This window comes from Mustela nivalis (assembly GCF_964662115.1).
Source record: "Mustela nivalis genome assembly, chromosome: 9".
NCBI classification, from domain to species: domain Eukaryota; kingdom Metazoa; phylum Chordata; class Mammalia; order Carnivora; family Mustelidae; genus Mustela; species Mustela nivalis.
In genome coordinates, this window is record NC_139028.1 from 118,923,217 (window position 1) to 118,942,639 (window position 19,423).

Sequence of the window (19,423 nt, forward strand, 5' to 3'; positions counted from 1 at the left end):
ACAATAACACACTGGCATGCACTGAAGGGGACAATGGTGAGTGTGGGTGGAGAACAGGGACTCCCACCCATGCTCAGGGTGAAGAGCAGCCCAGCCCAAGCCCCTCCACTCCAAAGTGCAGGAGGGCTTTTAGGCAGGAAAGTGGCATAAGCTGTCAAATTGCAAAAGAAAGGAAACAAAAGGTCCAACAATGGGTAAAGGGATGAATCGATGGTTGTAGCTTCAGGAAGAAAATAGGTTAACTAGAGCCGTACAAACCACCTAGAGAAATCTCTTTACTACAACCACTGCGTTTTGCAAAAGCAGTTTTCAGGAGAAAAGTAGTGCATTACCACTTACTATACTAAGTTTAAAGCCTGCAAAATAATGTTTCAAGAACACACGTAATATGTTTATTAAGCATGTGAAGACCACATGGGACTAACACTTTCCGATTCAGGAACTTGCCTAGGGTAGGAGGAAACAATGCGGGAAGAGGTGTGGACAGGGATTCACCCATCTTCCTACTGTTTTCATAACTTGGGCATTTTTACGTGTTTTTTGATGTGTTATTGCGTATACCCCTTGTACAGCTAAAATAAACCACTGTTAATCAGGTGAGACTCTGCAGTTAGAGGGAATGAGCTGAACCCTTGCAAGGGATGGGGAACTCCCTCAAGTCTAGACATGGATTCTGGGAGGGGCTAGGTCCCAACGAGTAGCCAATAGCAGCTAATGGCACATAGACTTTACACCAGAGGCTGATGTCTAGAGGAAAACAGGAGGGGAGATCCTAAACATAGCACAAACAAGAACCAGGAAGTGACCATGTGGCCAGCATCACACCTCACACTGGGGCAGGTGTATATAAAGGGCTCCCGGCCCAGGAGGCCCCACACCTGTGCACCTGTCCTCTGCACCTGCTCCTCTGACCTGCTCCACCCTCAATCCACCAGAACCATGGGCTGCTGTGGTTGTTCCGGGGGCTGTGGCTCCAGCTGTGGGGGCTGTGGCTCCAGCTGTGGGGGCTGTGGCTCCAGCTGTGGGGGCTGCTGTGTGCCCGTGTGCTGCTGCAAGCCCGTGTGCTGCTGTGTGCCAGCCTGTTCCTGCTCCAGCTGTGGCTCCTGTGGGGGCTGCAAGGGGGGCTGTGGCTCCTGTGGGGGCTGCAAGGGGGGCTGTGGCTCCTGTGGGGGCTGCAAGGGGGGCTGTGGCTCCTGTGGGGGATGCAAGGGGGGTTGTGGCTCCTGTGGGGGATGCAAGGGGGGCTGTGGCTCCTGTGGGGGTTGCAAGGGGGGCTGTGGCTCCTGTGGGGGTTGCAAGGGGGGCTGTGGCTCCTGTGGCTGCTCCCAGTCCAGCTGCTGCAAGCCCTGCTGCTCCCAGTCCAGCTGCTGCAAGCCCTGCTGCTCCCAATCCTGCTGCTGTGTCCCCTGCTGCTCCCAGTCCAGCTGCTGCAAACCTTGCTGCTGCTCTTCAGGCTGTGGGTCATCCTGCTGCCAGTCCTGCTGCTGTGTCCCCTGCTGCTCCCAGTCCAGCTGCTGTAAGCCCTGCTGCTCCCAGTCCAGCTGCTGTGTCCCCGTCTGCTGTCAGTGCAAGATCTAAAGCTCTGAACCCAAACCTTGGGTTTCTTTCTCAATATTTGGTGAAACCTATATTCTTGTGGTTTCCCTAAATCAGCTCTTTTCACCTGTCCTCTCCTGATGCATCCACAACCTTCTCCTACTTTTCATTCCTACACATACCTCCTTCCTTGACTCATCTCCACCTCTGAGATCTGTCTTTAACCTCATCACTCAGAAATATTTTCTGTAGATGCCTCTGCTTAGAAGCAGGTGCCCGCTGATGCTACAATCAGCCCTTCCAACTTGGGTGGGAGCTGGCTGAGAAGCAAAGTCAGGTCCAGGTTTCTGAGTGAAAATTGAGACTGCTTTAATCTGGCTTCTTAGCCGTAAGGATGCTGGATCCTACTGGGCCACTTTCTGCTCACCTGTAACTCTCCTCTCCCTACAAGAACTTCCTTCTTTCCTGTTGCCTCTAACTCCACTTGTTTAAAACAATAACAATTGTATTTCCCTTTAATAAAATTTATCTTGTCTCTGTAAGCCAACTGTACACTTGGTGTGATTTTTTTCTTTTCAAACTTTTTCCCATATGGTGACAAATTAGCAACATCCTTGTAAATGGGCTTTTGGATCCACCAACTCTGTTGGCACATTCACAAAGAACCATCCATTGACTCCTATGTTCCCAATGGACACCAAACATCTTCACCCTCTCCGCTCCAAGGATAAGAGGGCTCAGCCCCAGCAAAGTGGGCGAGGGAGTCGGCCATGGGAGGTAGAGATGGGCAGCAGGTGCTGGGTGCTGACAACCATCTGAGCAGGGACTAGGCGTGTGCATCCATGTGAGTAAGAGATGGATGACCTTCCCTATCCCCTCACCACCCAGGTTCTATAGAGAACACTGGTCCTTGGGAAGGCCAAGTTCAGGGAGAGGAAACATAAGCATCAGGATGCACCTTCCATGTGAGCTACAGTCCACCTTCAATTCAAATACAAAATTAGGATTCTAGACTTCAAACTGGAGTTACCAGAAAGCTACAGCCCTGCTCACAGCACCATGAGACAACAGTCTCCCCCAGGAGAGGCAAGATCACCTTGGCACATGGGGGAACACAAGGTTGTTTCACACTGACATGCGTGTTGAGACTGTCCTCGGAACAGGGAACACAGGCACTGATTTAGAAACTATACCTTTTCCAGGGAGGAGGGGACAAACGTTACATGAGGATGTTCCTCAGCCAAATAAACACTGCATGAAAACACAGAGGCACTGTGAGCAGCGAATCCCAATACAGTGTCCAGGAAAACCTAAGTGGCTGCAGGTGATGGGCTGAAGAAATCCAGCATGCCCCTGAAGAAAGGATCCTTGAGATCAAAGAGATAAGATGTAAGAGAAAAAGACAAGTTAATCCAGAAATAAAATATCAGACTTTTTCCAAGCATAGTTAGGAGGCAAGGAGAGGGCAAAAATCTGTGCCAGACATCTCGTCTCACCAGGGAACGGGGTTATTGTTTGTTTTGTGATGTCAAAAGAAAATACGACTTAAGGAATTTGGGTCAAAATCTCAGTAGGGGAATTTTAGAAAGGTGGACGCCCTGGGGGCTCATCTGTATATTCCTACATCCCCACATAAAAACAGACCAGGCAGCTAGACAGGAAAACCAAAATTCCGTGGCTGAAATTTATAACAAGATCAGGTGAACTCCAAGGTACAAATTCTCAAGAGCCACAAGTTCCCTGTGGTATCAGCGTCTCTGCAGGAGAAAGCAAAAGGAAGCAAAGGGACATGTGAGAGAGCTGAAGGCAGGACAGCCTCAGAAGAACCACTGGTCTATGTCAGAAAGCATGGTGTGTGCCTGGAGTTTAGCATCTGAACCTGGACGGCTTTCCCCACCGTGAAGGGGAGTGGCTTTAGGGGACTTTAGTGAGTCCTTAGGGCAAGAGATGGGCAACAGAAAGAAACACGACCCCACAGACCAACAAGTAGCCTGCCACTTCAAAGCAAGCTAATAAACAACCAGAGGAACACAAACAAGACAAAGGAACAACATAAGACAGAACACCAAGTTTGGACGAGGGGAAACCCCTCATGGGAAAATGAGAGATAGAAGGTAAATCACTCCAGAAATCAAGACTAAAATGAAGGAAACACAGCAAACGAAAAAAACACATTTTAAGGTCAAAATGAATGAGATAAAAAGGATTCAAGAGAAAGTGATGAATATTGAACACAGGCAAAGAAGATCCCAAGTGTTAAGCGTGGTCCTTGGGGAGAAAGGAAGCTGTGTGGGACAGTCACACGATGAAATCAACCTGAAAAGGCATGAGGAAGGAGAGGAGAGAAAGACTGACAGGCTGAATCTATATTAAATACAAAATAAGAGGCAGGTTTAAAACCAAATGTGTCAGAAATTACACTAAGTAGAAATGGACAAAAATATGCTACCTTAAATACAAAGATTGCTGGAGTAGATTTGCTTTTAATCTAATTTCATACCAATTCAAAAGCCACATTTAACCAAAGTATAGAGAAAGGTTAAAAATTTAAAAATGGGGAAAGAGATGCATGCAAACAAAGCTCTGTCAATAGCAGGCCAAACAGAAACAAAAAGCCCCAAAGAGTTACTGGAGAAGACGAGTATCGCTTCCATAAACTAAGAGTTCTCACCACTTAAAATTTGCGTGTACGGAACGAAACAGCCTAAAAAAAATGAAGCAAAGCAGAATGGGACAAACTATGGAATGAAGTGGACCAAACCATAATCATAGTGGAAGACTCTGAGGTTCCTTCTCCGTATTTTATACACAAGCGACAAGAAACATGGGGCAGATGTGGGGGATCTGAGCCCCCAAGTTAACAAACTGACCCAATAGGATTCATGGCAAGTGTTGTGCCACCAACTGTACAATTCCACTCTTCTAAGTGCATGTAGAGCAGTCACAAAAATGAACGAAGCCTTGCCATGAAGCCTCAGCATGCACGGTGAATTCTGTAAGTCACGTCACCAGCTAATGGGTCCTCCCTGTTTATTACTTACTTTTTCTCCTTCATCCTCAGGCCAACCCCACCACCCTCCACAGACACCTGTCCCCACACCCTTCTCTATCACCTTCTGGAAATGTGTTTCCACATGTGGGCATACAGTCATGACAAGTAGTATTTTCCTAGAATGGGTGTTTATTTTTATTCATGGGGGGTTTAAAGCTTGTTCTATTTCTCAGTATTTTTTTTTAAGCAAATCTGAGATTGATTTGTTTTGCTACATAAAAATACAATAAATTATTTCTGGCCACTAAATCGTATTCCATTATATACATAGACCATGTTGTGAGAGTTCAGCGCCCTTTTGGGAGCTCTTTGCTGAGACAATACACCGTAATTAATATCCTTCTTCTTAGCATCTGTATGAGTGTTTCTCTGGATAGAATCTGCATGTCAAAGGTACGCATGTACTCCACTCACTAAATCCCACCAGGCTGTATGAGCATTCTTCTGGGGTACATACAGGGAGACAATCTACTTGTCACAAGGAAGAGATAATACCCCGTATCAAAAATGCTGACAGAGTTCTCCCTCTCTTCAAAAACACAGTGGTATTTTGTTTTAATTTGGTTTCCTCTGGGGGCACCTGGGTGGCTCCATCAGTTAAGTGTCTGCTTTCAGCTCAGGCCATGAGCCCGCAGTCCTAGGATGGAGTTTGTGCTGGTCTCCCGGCTCAGCAGAGCATCCGCTTCTCCCTCTCCCTCTCCCTCTGCCATTGCCCCCGCTTGTGCTCTCTGGCTCCCGTTCTCTGGCTCTCTCTCTCTCTCTGTGTGTCAAATAAATAAGTAAAACTCAAAATAATAATAACAACAACAACTTGCTTTCCGCTGATGAAAATCAGGGTGACCGTCTCTTTGTGTTCTTATTGGCCGCGTGTGAACGCTCACTTCCCAGTCTCTGTCCATTCCCTGGTGGTTTGCAGTTCCTAGTACAGTCTAGACATTAACCCCTTAGTGATTATAAGCAGCAAGTGTCTTCCCCTGAAAGTCCAACCATCTTTTTATGTTGTTCCACAGTGACTGCCACTGAACACAAATGTATATAATTCTGATGCAGTTAAATCCACCATTTTCCTAACTATTACTTATGCTCTGGGATCATATTTAAGAATTCCTTTCCTACCCTGAGCATAATAACCATAACCTCCAACAGATACTATCTCCAACACTTTGTATTTTCCCTTTGCTTTTACATATACTTTAAGACCTTAAATCCATCTGTATTTTGGGGGGTGCGGCATTACCATCTAATTTTAATTTTCTTTTTTTTAAGATTTTATTTATTTATTTAACGGGCAGAGATCACAAGTAGGCAGAGAGGCAAGCAGAGAGAGAGAGAGTGGAGGAAACAACTTCCCGCTGAGCAGAACTCTGGGATCATGGCCTGAGCCAAAGGCAGAGGCTTTAACCCACTGAGCCACCCGGGCGCCCCTAATTTTAACTATCTGTATAGAGTGAGCCACCTTCCCCATTCAATTTCCTCATTCAAAAGTAGAGTTCCCAAATACATGGGCCTTTTATGGGTTCTTGTTCTGTATCTTCATCTATTTATCTGTTCCTATGTTAGCAGCAAACTTTTATTAGATAAGAATTTATTCTATATTTATTTTATATTTAATAATATCTGGCAGATATTTTGCTTATTATTCACAATTGCCTCAGTTATTCATGAACTTTGCACATAAATTTTAGATCTCTGGGAGAAATTCCAAAATTAAATCCTGTGGAATTCCAACTAAAATCGCACGGAATACATGGACTAACACGGGAGAAATTAATGTTTTATAATGCTGTCTGTCTATCCACGAACATGGTATACTTCTCCATTTATCCAATTCTTTATGGCTCAGAAGAAAGAAGAAAGAAAGAAAGAAAGAAAGAAAGAAAGAAAGAAAGAAAGAGAGAGAGAGAGAGAGAAAGAAAGAGAATGAGAGATGGATAGAGGGGTGGGAAGGAAGGAAGAAAGAAAAAGATTTTTAGGGGCGCCTGGGTGGCTCAGTGGGTTAAAGCCTCTGCCTTCGGCTAAGGACCTGATCTCAGGGTCCTGGGATGGAGCCCCACATCGGGCTCTCTGCTCAGCACGGAGCCTGCTTCCTCCTCTCTCTCTGCCTGCCTCCCTGCCTACTTATGATCACTCTGTCAAATAAATAAATAAAATCTTTAAAAAAAAAAAAAGGAAAGAAAAAAATTTTTACAGTTTCCCCACAGAAGTCTCAGGCATTCTTTATCAATTAGTTCTTAGGTATGTAATGTTTTGTTCACACTTTAAATAACTTATTTCCCACTAGATTTTCTCATTATTTGTGGTGAATAAGAATATGAGATTAATTCACAATAACACACTGGCATGCACTGAAGGGGACAATGGTGAGTGTGGGTGGAGAACAGGGACTCCCACCCATGCTCAGGGTGAAGAGCAGCCCAGCCCAAGCCCCTCCACTCCAAAGTGCAGGAGGGCTTTTAGGCAGGAAAGTGGCATAAGCTGTCAAATTGCAAAAGAAAGGAAACAAAAGGTCCAACAATGGGTAAAGGGATGAATCGATGGTTGTAGCTTCAGGAAGAAAATAGGTTAACTAGAGCCGTACAAACCACCTAGAGAAATCTCTTTACTACAACCACTGCGTTTTGCAAAAGCAGTTTTCAGGAGAAAAGTAGTGCATTACCACTTACTATACTAAGTTTAAAGCCTGCAAAATAATGTTTCAAGAACACACGTAATATGTTTATTAAGCATGTGAAGACCACATGGGACTAACACTTTCCGATTCAGGAACTTGCCTAGGGTAGGAGGAAACAATGCGGGAAGAGGTGTGGACAGGGATTCACCCATCTTCCTACTGTTTTCATAACTTGGGCATTTTTACGTGTTTTTTGATGTGTTATTGCGTATACCCCTTGTACAGCTAAAATAAACCACTGTTAATCAGGTGAGACTCTGCAGTTAGAGGGAATGAGCTGAACCCTTGCAAGGGATGGGGAACTCCCTCAAGTCTAGACATGGATTCTGGGAGGGGCTAGGTCCCAACGAGTAGCCAATAGCAGCTAATGGCACATAGACTTTACACCAGAGGCTGATGTCTAGAGGAAAACAGGAGGGGAGATCCTAAACATAGCACAAACAAGAACCAGGAAGTGACCATGTGGCCAGCATCACACCTCACACTGGGGCAGGTGTATATAAAGGGCTCCCGGCCCAGGAGGCCCCACACCTGTGCACCTGTCCTCTGCACCTGCTCCTCTGACCTGCTCCACCCTCAATCCACCAGAACCATGGGCTGCTGTGGTTGTTCCGGGGGCTGTGGCTCCAGCTGTGGGGGCTGTGGCTCCAGCTGTGGGGGCTGTGGCTCCAGCTGTGGGGGCTGCTGTGTGCCCGTGTGCTGCTGCAAGCCCGTGTGCTGCTGTGTGCCAGCCTGTTCCTGCTCCAGCTGTGGCTCCTGTGGGGGCTGCAAGGGGGGCTGTGGCTCCTGTGGGGGCTGCAAGGGGGGCTGTGGCTCCTGTGGGGGCTGCAAGGGGGGCTGTGGCTCCTGTGGGGGATGCAAGGGGGGTTGTGGCTCCTGTGGGGGATGCAAGGGGGGCTGTGGCTCCTGTGGGGGTTGCAAGGGGGGCTGTGGCTCCTGTGGGGGTTGCAAGGGGGGCTGTGGCTCCTGTGGCTGCTCCCAGTCCAGCTGCTGCAAGCCCTGCTGCTCCCAGTCCAGCTGCTGCAAGCCCTGCTGCTCCCAATCCTGCTGCTGTGTCCCCTGCTGCTCCCAGTCCAGCTGCTGCAAACCTTGCTGCTGCTCTTCAGGCTGTGGGTCATCCTGCTGCCAGTCCTGCTGCTGTGTCCCCTGCTGCTCCCAGTCCAGCTGCTGTAAGCCCTGCTGCTCCCAGTCCAGCTGCTGTGTCCCCGTCTGCTGTCAGTGCAAGATCTAAAGCTCTGAACCCAAACCTTGGGTTTCTTTCTCAATATTTGGTGAAACCTATATTCTTGTGGTTTCCCTAAATCAGCTCTTTTCACCTGTCCTCTCCTGATGCATCCACAACCTTCTCCTACTTTTCATTCCTACACATACCTCCTTCCTTGACTCATCTCCACCTCTGAGATCTGTCTTTAACCTCATCACTCAGAAATATTTTCTGTAGATGCCTCTGCTTAGAAGCAGGTGCCCGCTGATGCTACAATCAGCCCTTCCAACTTGGGTGGGAGCTGGCTGAGAAGCAAAGTCAGGTCCAGGTTTCTGAGTGAAAATTGAGACTGCTTTAATCTGGCTTCTTAGCCGTAAGGATGCTGGATCCTACTGGGCCACTTTCTGCTCACCTGTAACTCTCCTCTCCCTACAAGAACTTCCTTCTTTCCTGTTGCCTCTAACTCCACTTGTTTAAAACAATAACAATTGTATTTCCCTTTAATAAAATTTATCTTGTCTCTGTAAGCCAACTGTACACTTGGTGTGATTTTTTTCTTTTCAAACTTTTTCCCATATGGTGACAAATTAGCAACATCCTTGTAAATGGGCTTTTGGATCCACCAACTCTGTTGGCACATTCACAAAGAACCATCCATTGACTCCTATGTTCCCAATGGACACCAAACATCTTCACCCTCTCCGCTCCAAGGATAAGAGGGCTCAGCCCCAGCAAAGTGGGCGAGGGAGTCGGCCATGGGAGGTAGAGATGGGCAGCAGGTGCTGGGTGCTGACAACCATCTGAGCAGGGACTAGGCGTGTGCATCCATGTGAGTAAGAGATGGATGACCTTCCCTATCCCCTCACCACCCAGGTTCTATAGAGAACACTGGTCCTTGGGAAGGCCAAGTTCAGGGAGAGGAAACATAAGCATCAGGATGCACCTTCCATGTGAGCTACAGTCCACCTTCAATTCAAATACAAAATTAGGATTCTAGACTTCAAACTGGAGTTACCAGAAAGCTACAGCCCTGCTCACAGCACCATGAGACAACAGTCTCCCCCAGGAGAGGCAAGATCACCTTGGCACATGGGGGAACACAAGGTTGTTTCACACTGACATGCGTGTTGAGACTGTCCTCGGAACAGGGAACACAGGCACTGATTTAGAAACTATACCTTTTCCAGGGAGGAGGGGACAAACGTTACATGAGGATGTTCCTCAGCCAAATAAACACTGCATGAAAACACAGAGGCACTGTGAGCAGCGAATCCCAATACAGTGTCCAGGAAAACCTAAGTGGCTGCAGGTGATGGGCTGAAGAAATCCAGCATGCCCCTGAAGAAAGGATCCTTGAGATCAAAGAGATAAGATGTAAGAGAAAAAGACAAGTTAATCCAGAAATAAAATATCAGACTTTTTCCAAGCATAGTTAGGAGGCAAGGAGAGGGCAAAAATCTGTGCCAGACATCTCGTCTCACCAGGGAACGGGGTTATTGTTTGTTTTGTGATGTCAAAAGAAAATACGACTTAAGGAATTTGGGTCAAAATCTCAGTAGGGGAATTTTAGAAAGGTGGACGCCCTGGGGGCTCATCTGTATATTCCTACATCCCCACATAAAAACAGACCAGGCAGCTAGACAGGAAAACCAAAATTCCGTGGCTGAAATTTATAACAAGATCAGGTGAACTCCAAGGTACAAATTCTCAAGAGCCACAAGTTCCCTGTGGTATCAGCGTCTCTGCAGGAGAAAGCAAAAGGAAGCAAAGGGACATGTGAGAGAGCTGAAGGCAGGACAGCCTCAGAAGAACCACTGGTCTATGTCAGAAAGCATGGTGTGTGCCTGGAGTTTAGCATCTGAACCTGGACGGCTTTCCCCACCGTGAAGGGGAGTGGCTTTAGGGGACTTTAGTGAGTCCTTAGGGCAAGAGATGGGCAACAGAAAGAAACACGACCCCACAGACCAACAAGTAGCCTGCCACTTCAAAGCAAGCTAATAAACAACCAGAGGAACACAAACAAGACAAAGGAACAACATAAGACAGAACACCAAGTTTGGACGAGGGGAAACCCCTCATGGGAAAATGAGAGATAGAAGGTAAATCACTCCAGAAATCAAGACTAAAATGAAGGAAACACAGCAAACGAAAAAAACACATTTTAAGGTCAAAATGAATGAGATAAAAAGGATTCAAGAGAAAGTGATGAATATTGAACACAGGCAAAGAAGATCCCAAGTGTTAAGCGTGGTCCTTGGGGAGAAAGGAAGCTGTGTGGGACAGTCACACGATGAAATCAACCTGAAAAGGCATGAGGAAGGAGAGGAGAGAAAGACTGACAGGCTGAATCTATATTAAATACAAAATAAGAGGCAGGTTTAAAACCAAATGTGTCAGAAATTACACTAAGTAGAAATGGACAAAAATATGCTACCTTAAATACAAAGATTGCTGGAGTAGATTTGCTTTTAATCTAATTTCATACCAATTCAAAAGCCACATTTAACCAAAGTATAGAGAAAGGTTAAAAATTTAAAAATGGGGAAAGAGATGCATGCAAACAAAGCTCTGTCAATAGCAGGCCAAACAGAAACAAAAAGCCCCAAAGAGTTACTGGAGAAGACGAGTATCGCTTCCATAAACTAAGAGTTCTCACCACTTAAAATTTGCGTGTACGGAACGAAACAGCCTAAAAAAAATGAAGCAAAGCAGAATGGGACAAACTATGGAATGAAGTGGACCAAACCATAATCATAGTGGAAGACTCTGAGGTTCCTTCTCCGTATTTTATACACAAGCGACAAGAAACATGGGGCAGATGTGGGGGATCTGAGCCCCCAAGTTAACAAACTGACCCAATAGGATTCATGGCAAGTGTTGTGCCACCAACTGTACAATTCCACTCTTCTAAGTGCATGTAGAGCAGTCACAAAAATGAACGAAGCCTTGCCATGAAGCCTCAGCATGCACGGTGAATTCTGTAAGTCACGTCACCAGCTAATGGGTCCTCCCTGTTTATTACTTACTTTTTCTCCTTCATCCTCAGGCCAACCCCACCACCCTCCACAGACACCTGTCCCCACACCCTTCTCTATCACCTTCTGGAAATGTGTTTCCACATGTGGGCATACAGTCATGACAAGTAGTATTTTCCTAGAATGGGTGTTTATTTTTATTCATGGGGGGTTTAAAGCTTGTTCTATTTCTCAGTATTTTTTTTTAAGCAAATCTGAGATTGATTTGTTTTGCTACATAAAAATACAATAAATTATTTCTGGCCACTAAATCGTATTCCATTATATACATAGACCATGTTGTGAGAGTTCAGCGCCCTTTTGGGAGCTCTTTGCTGAGACAATACACCGTAATTAATATCCTTCTTCTTAGCATCTGTATGAGTGTTTCTCTGGATAGAATCTGCATGTCAAAGGTACGCATGTACTCCACTCACTAAATCCCACCAGGCTGTATGAGCATTCTTCTGGGGTACATACAGGGAGACAATCTACTTGTCACAAGGAAGAGATAATACCCCGTATCAAAAATGCTGACAGAGTTCTCCCTCTCTTCAAAAACACAGTGGTATTTTGTTTTAATTTGGTTTCCTCTGGGGGCACCTGGGTGGCTCCATCAGTTAAGTGTCTGCTTTCAGCTCAGGCCATGAGCCCGCAGTCCTAGGATGGAGTTTGTGCTGGTCTCCCGGCTCAGCAGAGCATCTGCTTCTCCCTCTCCCTCTCCCTCTGCCATTGCCCCCGCTTGTGCTCTCTGGCTCCCGTTCTCTGGCTCTCTCTCTCTCTCTGTGTGTCAAATAAATAAGTAAAACTCAAAATAATAATAACAACAACAACTTGCTTTCCGCTGATGAAAATCAGGGTGACGGTCTCTTTGTGTTCTTATTGGCCACGTGTGAACGCTCACTTCCCAGTCTCTGTCCATTCCCTGGTGGTTTGCAGTTCCTAGTACAGTCTAGACATTAACCCCTTAGTGATTATAAGCAGCAAGTGTCTTCCCCTGAAAGTCCAACCATCTTTTTATGTTGTTCCACAGTGACTGCCACTGAACACAAATGTATATAATTCTGATGCAGTTAAATCCACCATTTTCCTAACTATTACTTATGCTCTGGGATCATATTTAAGAATTCCTTTCCTACCCTGAGCATAATAACCATAACCTCCAACAGATACTATCTCCAACACTTTGTATTTTCCCTTTGCTTTTACATATACTTTAAGACCTTAAATCCATCTGTATTTTGGGGGGTGCGGCATTACCATCTAATTTTAATTTTCTTTTTTTTAAGATTTTATTTATTTATTTAACGGGCAGAGATCACAAGTAGGCAGAGAGGCAAGCAGAGAGAGAGAGAGTGGAGGAAACAACTTCCCGCTGAGCAGAACTCTGGGATCATGGCCTGAGCCAAAGGCAGAGGCTTTAACCCACTGAGCCACCCGGGCGCCCCTAATTTTAACTATCTGTATAGAGTGAGCCACCTTCCCCATTCAATTTCCTCATTCAAAAGTAGAGTTCCCAAATACATGGGCCTTTTATGGGTTCTTGTTCTGTATCTTCATCTATTAATCTGTTCCTATGTTAGCAGCAAACTTTTATTAGATAAGAATTTATTCTATATTTATTTTATATTTAATAATATCTGGCAGATATTTTGCTTATTATTCACAATTGCCTCAGTTATTCATGAACTTTGCACATAAATTTTAGATCTCTGGGAGAAATTCCAAAATTAAATCCTGTGGAATTCCAACTAAAATCGCACGGAATACATGGACTAACACGGGAGAAATTAATGTTTTATAATGCTGTCTGTCTATCCACGAACATGGTATACTTCTCCATTTATCCAATTCTTTATGGCTCAGAAGAAAGAAGAAAGAAAGAAAGAAAGAAAGAAAGAAAGAAAGAAAGAAAGAGAGAGAGAGAGAGAGAAAGAAAGAGAATGAGAGATGGATAGAGGGGTGGGAAGGAAGGAAGAAAGAAAAAGATTTTTAGGGGCGCCTGGGTGGCTCAGTGGGTTAAAGCCTCTGCCTTCGGCTAAGGACCTGATCTCAGGGTCCTGGGATGGAGCCCCACATCGGGCTCTCTGCTCAGCACGGAGCCTGCTTCCTCCTCTCTCTCTGCCTGCCTCCCTGCCTACTTATGATCACTCTGTCAAATAAATAAATAAAATCTTTAAAAAAAAAAAAAGGAAAGAAAAAAATTTTTACAGTTTCCCCACAGAAGTCTCAGGCATTCTTTATCAATTAGTTCTTAGGTATGTAATGTTTTGTTCACACTTTAAATAACTTATTTCCCACTAGATTTTCTCATTATTTGTGGTGAATAAGAATATGAGATTAATTCACAATAACACACTGGCATGCACTGAAGGGGACAATGGTGAGTGTGGGTGGAGAACAGGGACTCCCACCCATGCTCAGGGTGAAGAGCAGCCCAGCCCAAGCCCCTCCACTCCAAAGTGCAGGAGGGCTTTTAGGCAGGAAAGTGGCATAAGCTGTCAAATTGCAAAAGAAAGGAAACAAAAGGTCCAACAATGGGTAAAGGGATGAATCGATGGTTGTAGCTTCAGGAAGAAAATAGGTTAACTAGAGCCGTACAAACCACCTAGAGAAATCTCTTTACTACAACCACTGCGTTTTGCAAAAGCAGTTTTCAGGAGAAAAGTAGTGCATTACCACTTACTATACTAAGTTTAAAGCCTGCAAAATAATGTTTCAAGAACACACGTAATATGTTTATTAAGCATGTGAAGACCACATGGGACTAACACTTTCCGATTCAGGAACTTGCCTAGGGTAGGAGGAAACAATGCGGGAAGAGGTGTGGACAGGGATTCACCCATCTTCCTACTGTTTTCATAACTTGGGCATTTTTACGTGTTTTTTGATGTGTTATTGCGTATACCCCTTGTACAGCTAAAATAAACCACTGTTAATCAGGTGAGACTCTGCAGTTAGAGGGAATGAGCTGAACCCTTGCAAGGGATGGGGAACTCCCTCAAGTCTAGACATGGATTCTGGGAGGGGCTAGGTCCCAACGAGTAGCCAATAGCAGCTAATGGCACATAGACTTTACACCAGAGGCTGATGTCTAGAGGAAAACAGGAGGGGAGATCCTAAACATAGCACAAACAAGAACCAGGAAGTGACCATGTGGCCAGCATCACACCTCACACTGGGGCAGGTGTATATAAAGGGCTCCCGGCCCAGGAGGCCCCACACCTGTGCACCTGTCCTCTGCACCTGCTCCTCTGACCTGCTCCACCCTCAATCCACCAGAACCATGGGCTGCTGTGGTTGTTCCGGGGGCTGTGGCTCCAGCTGTGGGGGCTGTGGCTCCAGCTGTGGGGGCTGTGGCTCCAGCTGTGGGGGCTGCTGTGTGCCCGTGTGCTGCTGCAAGCCCGTGTGCTGCTGTGTGCCAGCCTGTTCCTGCTCCAGCTGTGGCTCCTGTGGGGGCTGCAAGGGGGGCTGTGGCTCCTGTGGGGGCTGCAAGGGGGGCTGTGGCTCCTGTGGGGGCTGCAAGGGGGGCTGTGGCTCCTGTGGGGGATGCAAGGGGGGTTGTGGCTCCTGTGGGGGATGCAAGGGGGGCTGTGGCTCCTGTGGGGGTTGCAAGGGGGGCTGTGGCTCCTGTGGCTGCTCCCAGTCCAGCTGCTGCAAGCCCTGCTGCTCCCAGTCCAGCTGCTGCAAGCCCTGCTGCTCCCAATCCTGCTGCTGTGTCCCCTGCTGCTCCCAGTCCAGCTGCTGCAAACCTTGCTGCTGCTCTTCAGGCTGTGGGTCATCCTGCTGCCAGTCCTGCTGCTGTGTCCCCTGCTGCTCCCAGTCCAGCTGCTGTAAGCCCTGCTGCTCCCAGTCCAGCTGCTGTGTCCCCGTCTGCTGTCAGTGCAAGATCTAAAGCTCTGAACCCAAACCTTGGGTTTCTTTCTCAATATTTGGTGAAACCTATATTCTTGTGGTTTCCCTAAATCAGCTCTTTTCACCTGTCCTCTCCTGATGCATCCACAACCTTCTCCTACTTTTCATTCCTACACATACCTCCTTCCTTGACTCATCTCCACCTCTGAGATCTGTCTTTAACCTCATCACTCAGAAATATTTTCTGTAGATGCCTCTGCTTAGAAGCAGGTGCCCGCTGATGCTACAATCAGCCCTTCCAACTTGGGTGGGAGCTGGCTGAGAAGCAAAGTCAGGTCCAGGTTTCTGAGTGAAAATTGAGACTGCTTTAATCTGGCTTCTTAGCCGTAAGGATGCTGGATCCTACTGGGCCACTTTCTGCTCACCTGTAACTCTCCTCTCCCTACAAGAACTTCCTTCTTTCCTGTTGCCTCTAACTCCACTTGTTTAAAACAATAACAATTGTATTTCCCTTTAATAAAATTTATCTTGTCTCTGTAAGCCAACTGTACACTTGGTGTGATTTTTTTCTTTTCAAACTTTTTCCCATATGGTGACAAATTAGCAACATCCTTGTAAATGGGCTTTTGGATCCACCAACTCTGTTGGCACATTCACAAAGAACCATCCATTGACTCCTATGTTCCCAATGGACACCAAACATCTTCACCCTCTCCGCTCCAAGGATAAGAGGGCTCAGCCCCAGCAAAGTGGGCGAGGGAGTCGGCCATGGGAGGTAGAGATGGGCAGCAGGTGCTGGGTGCTGACAACCATCTGAGCAGGGACTAGGCGTGTGCATCCATGTGAGTAAGAGATGGATGACCTTCCCTATCCCCTCACCACCCAGGTTCTATAGAGAACACTGGTCCTTGGGAAGGCCAAGTTCAGGGAGAGGAAACATAAGCATCAGGATGCACCTTCCATGTGAGCTACAGTCCACCTTCAATTCAAATACAAAATTAGGATTCTAGACTTCAAACTGGAGTTACCAGAAAGCTACAGCCCTGCTCACAGCACCATGAGACAACAGTCTCCCCCAGGAGAGGCAAGATCACCTTGGCACATGGGGGAACACAAGGTTGTTTCACACTGACATGCGTGTTGAGACTGTCCTCGGAACAGGGAACACAGGCACTGATTTAGAAACTATACCTTTTCCAGGGAGGAGGGGACAAACGTTACATGAGGATGTTCCTCAGCCAAATAAACACTGCATGAAAACACAGAGGCACTGTGAGCAGCGAATCCCAATACAGTGTCCAGGAAAACCTAAGTGGCTGCAGGTGATGGGCTGAAGAAATCCAGCATGCCCCTGAAGAAAGGATCCTTGAGATCAAAGAGATAAGATGTAAGAGAAAAAGACAAGTTAATCCAGAAATAAAATATCAGACTTTTTCCAAGCATAGTTAGGAGGCAAGGAGAGGGCAAAAATCTGTGCCAGACATCTCGTCTCACCAGGGAACGGGGTTATTGTTTGTTTTCTGATGTCAAAAGAAAATACGACTTAAGGAATTTGGGTCAAAATCTCAGTAGGGGAATTTTAGAAAGGTGGACGCCCTGGGGGCTCATCTGTATATTCCTACATCCCCACATAAAAACAGACCAGGCAGCTAGACAGGAAAACCAAAATTCCGTGGCTGAAATTTATAACAAGATCAGGTGAACTCCAAGGTACAAATTCTCAAGAGCCACAAGTTCCCTGTGGTATCAGCGTCTCTGCAGGAGAAAGCAAAAGGAAGCAAAGGGACATGTGAGAGAGCTGAAGGCAGGACAGCCTCAGAAGAACCACTGGTCTATGTCAGAAAGCATGGTGTGTGCCTGGAGTTTAGCATCTGAACCTGGACGGCTTTCCCCACCGTGAAGGGGAGTGGCTTTAGGGGACTTTAGTGAGTCCTTAGGGCAAGAGATGGGCAACAGAAAGAAACACGACCCCACAGACCAACAAGTAGCCTGCCACTTCAAAGCAAGCTAATAAACAACCAGAGGAACACAAACAAGACAAAGGAACAACATAAGACAGAACACCAAGTTTGGACGAGGGGAAACCCCTCATGGGAAAATGAGAGATAGAAGGTAAATCACTCCAGAAATCAAGACTAAAATGAAGGAAACACAGCAAACGAAAAAAACACATTTTAAGGTCAAAATGAATGAGATAAAAAGGATTCAAGAGAAAGTGATGAATATTGAACACAGGCAAAGAAGATCCCAAGTGTTAAGCGTGGTCCTTGGGGAGAAAGGAAGCTGTGTGGGACAGTCACACGATGAAATCAACCTGAAAAGGCATGAGGAAGGAGAGGAGAGAAAGACTGACAGGCTGAATCTATATTAAATACAAAATAAGAGGCAGGTTTAAAACCAAATGTGTCAGAAATTACACTAAGTAGAAATGGACAAAAATATGCTACCTTAAATACAAAGATTGCTGGAGTAGATTTGCTTTTAATCTAATTTCATACCAATTCAAAAGCCACATTTAACCAAAGTATAGAGAAAGGTTAAAAATTTAAAAATGGGGAAAGAGATGCATGCAAACAAAGCTCTGTCAATAGCAGGCCAAACAGAAACAAAAAGCCCCAAAGAGTTACTGGAGAAGACGAGTATCGCTTCCATAAACTAAGAGTTCTCACCACTTAAAATTTGCGTGTACGGAACGAAACAGCCTAAAAAAAATGAAGCAAAGCAGAATGGGACAAACTATGGAATGAAGTGGACCAAACCATAATCATAGTGGAAGACTCTGAGGTTCCTTCTCCGTATTTTATACACAAGCGACAAGAAACATGGGGCAGATGTGGGGGATCTGAGCCCCCAAGTTAACAAACTGACCCAATAGGATTCATGGCAAGTGTTGTGCCACCAACTGTACAATTCCACTCTTCTAAGTGCATGTAGAGCAGTCACAAAAATGAACGAAGCCTTGCCATGAAGCCTCAGCATGCACGGTGAATTCTGTAAGTCACGTCACCAGCTAATGGGTCCTCCCTGTTTATTACTTACTTTTTCTCCTTCATCCTCAGGCCAACCCCACCACCCTCCACAGACACCTGTCCCCACACCCTTCTCTATCACCTTCTGGAAATGTGTTTCCACATGTGGGCATACAGTCATGACAAGTAGTATTTTCCTAGAATGGGTGTTTATTTTTATTCATGGGGGGTTTAAAGCTTGTTCTATTTCTCAGTATTTTTTTTTTAAGCAAATCTGAGATTGATTTGTTTTGCTACATAAAAATACAATAAATTATTTCTGGCCACTAAATCGTATTCCATTATATACATAGACCATGTTGTGAGAGTTCAGCGCCCTTTTGGGAGCTCTTTGCTGAGACAATACACCGTAATTAATATCCTTCTTCTTAGCATCTGTATGAGTGTTTCTCTGGATAGAATCTGCATGTCAAAGGTACGCATGTACTCCACTCACTAAATCCCACCAGGCTGTATGAGCATTCTTCTGGGGTACATACAGGGAGACAATCTACTTGTCACAAGGAAGAGATAATACCCCGTATCAAAAATGCTGACAGAGTTCTCCCTCTCTTCAAAAACACAGTGGTATTTTGTTTTAATTTGGTTTCCTCTGGGGGCACCTGGGTGGCTCCATCAGTTAAGTGTCTGCTTTCAGCTCAGGCCATGAGCCCGCAGTCCTAGGATGGAGTTTGTGCTGGTCTCCCGGCTCAGCAGAGCATCCGCTTCTCCCTCTCCCTCTCCCTCTGCCATTGCCCCCGCTTGTGCTCTCTGGCTCCCGTTCTCTGGCTCTCTCTCTCTCTCTGTGTGTCAAATAAATAAGTAAAACTCAAAATAATAATAACAACAACAACTTGCTTTCCGCTGATGAAAATCAGGGTGACCGTCTCTTTGTGTTCTTATTGGCCGCGTGTGAACGCTCACTTCCCAGTCTCTGTCCATTCCCTGGTGGTTTGCAGTTCCTAGTACAGTCTAGACATTAACCCCTTAGTGATTATAAGCAGCAAGTGTCTTCCCCTGAAAGTCCAACCATCTTTTTATGTTGTTCCACAGTGACTGCCACTGAACACAAATGTATATAAT

At 45.8% G+C, this 19,423-nt stretch overlaps 1 protein-coding gene across 6 annotated transcripts in view; it reads left to right on the forward strand.

The window, feature by feature from the left end:
- The window catches only part of LOC309873520 (uncharacterized protein), a gene marked incomplete at both ends in the record, with an annotated part of 140,690 nt that overhangs the window by 118,405 nt on the left and 2,862 nt on the right, over positions 1 to 19,423 (forward strand). The window contains 2 exons of one of the 6 annotated variants that reach the window (XM_082749300.1): positions 918 to 1,548; positions 8,212 to 8,490. In XM_082749300.1, coding sequence (XP_082605426.1) covers positions 940 to 1,548; positions 8,212 to 8,490 — 888 coding nt within the window. Of the gene's footprint in view, positions 1 to 917; positions 1,549 to 7,829; positions 8,491 to 14,741; positions 15,373 to 19,423 lie in introns of those variants that run through there. The other 5 variants (XM_082749305.1, XM_082749301.1, XM_082749299.1 and 2 more) reach the window with 5 other exon arrangements.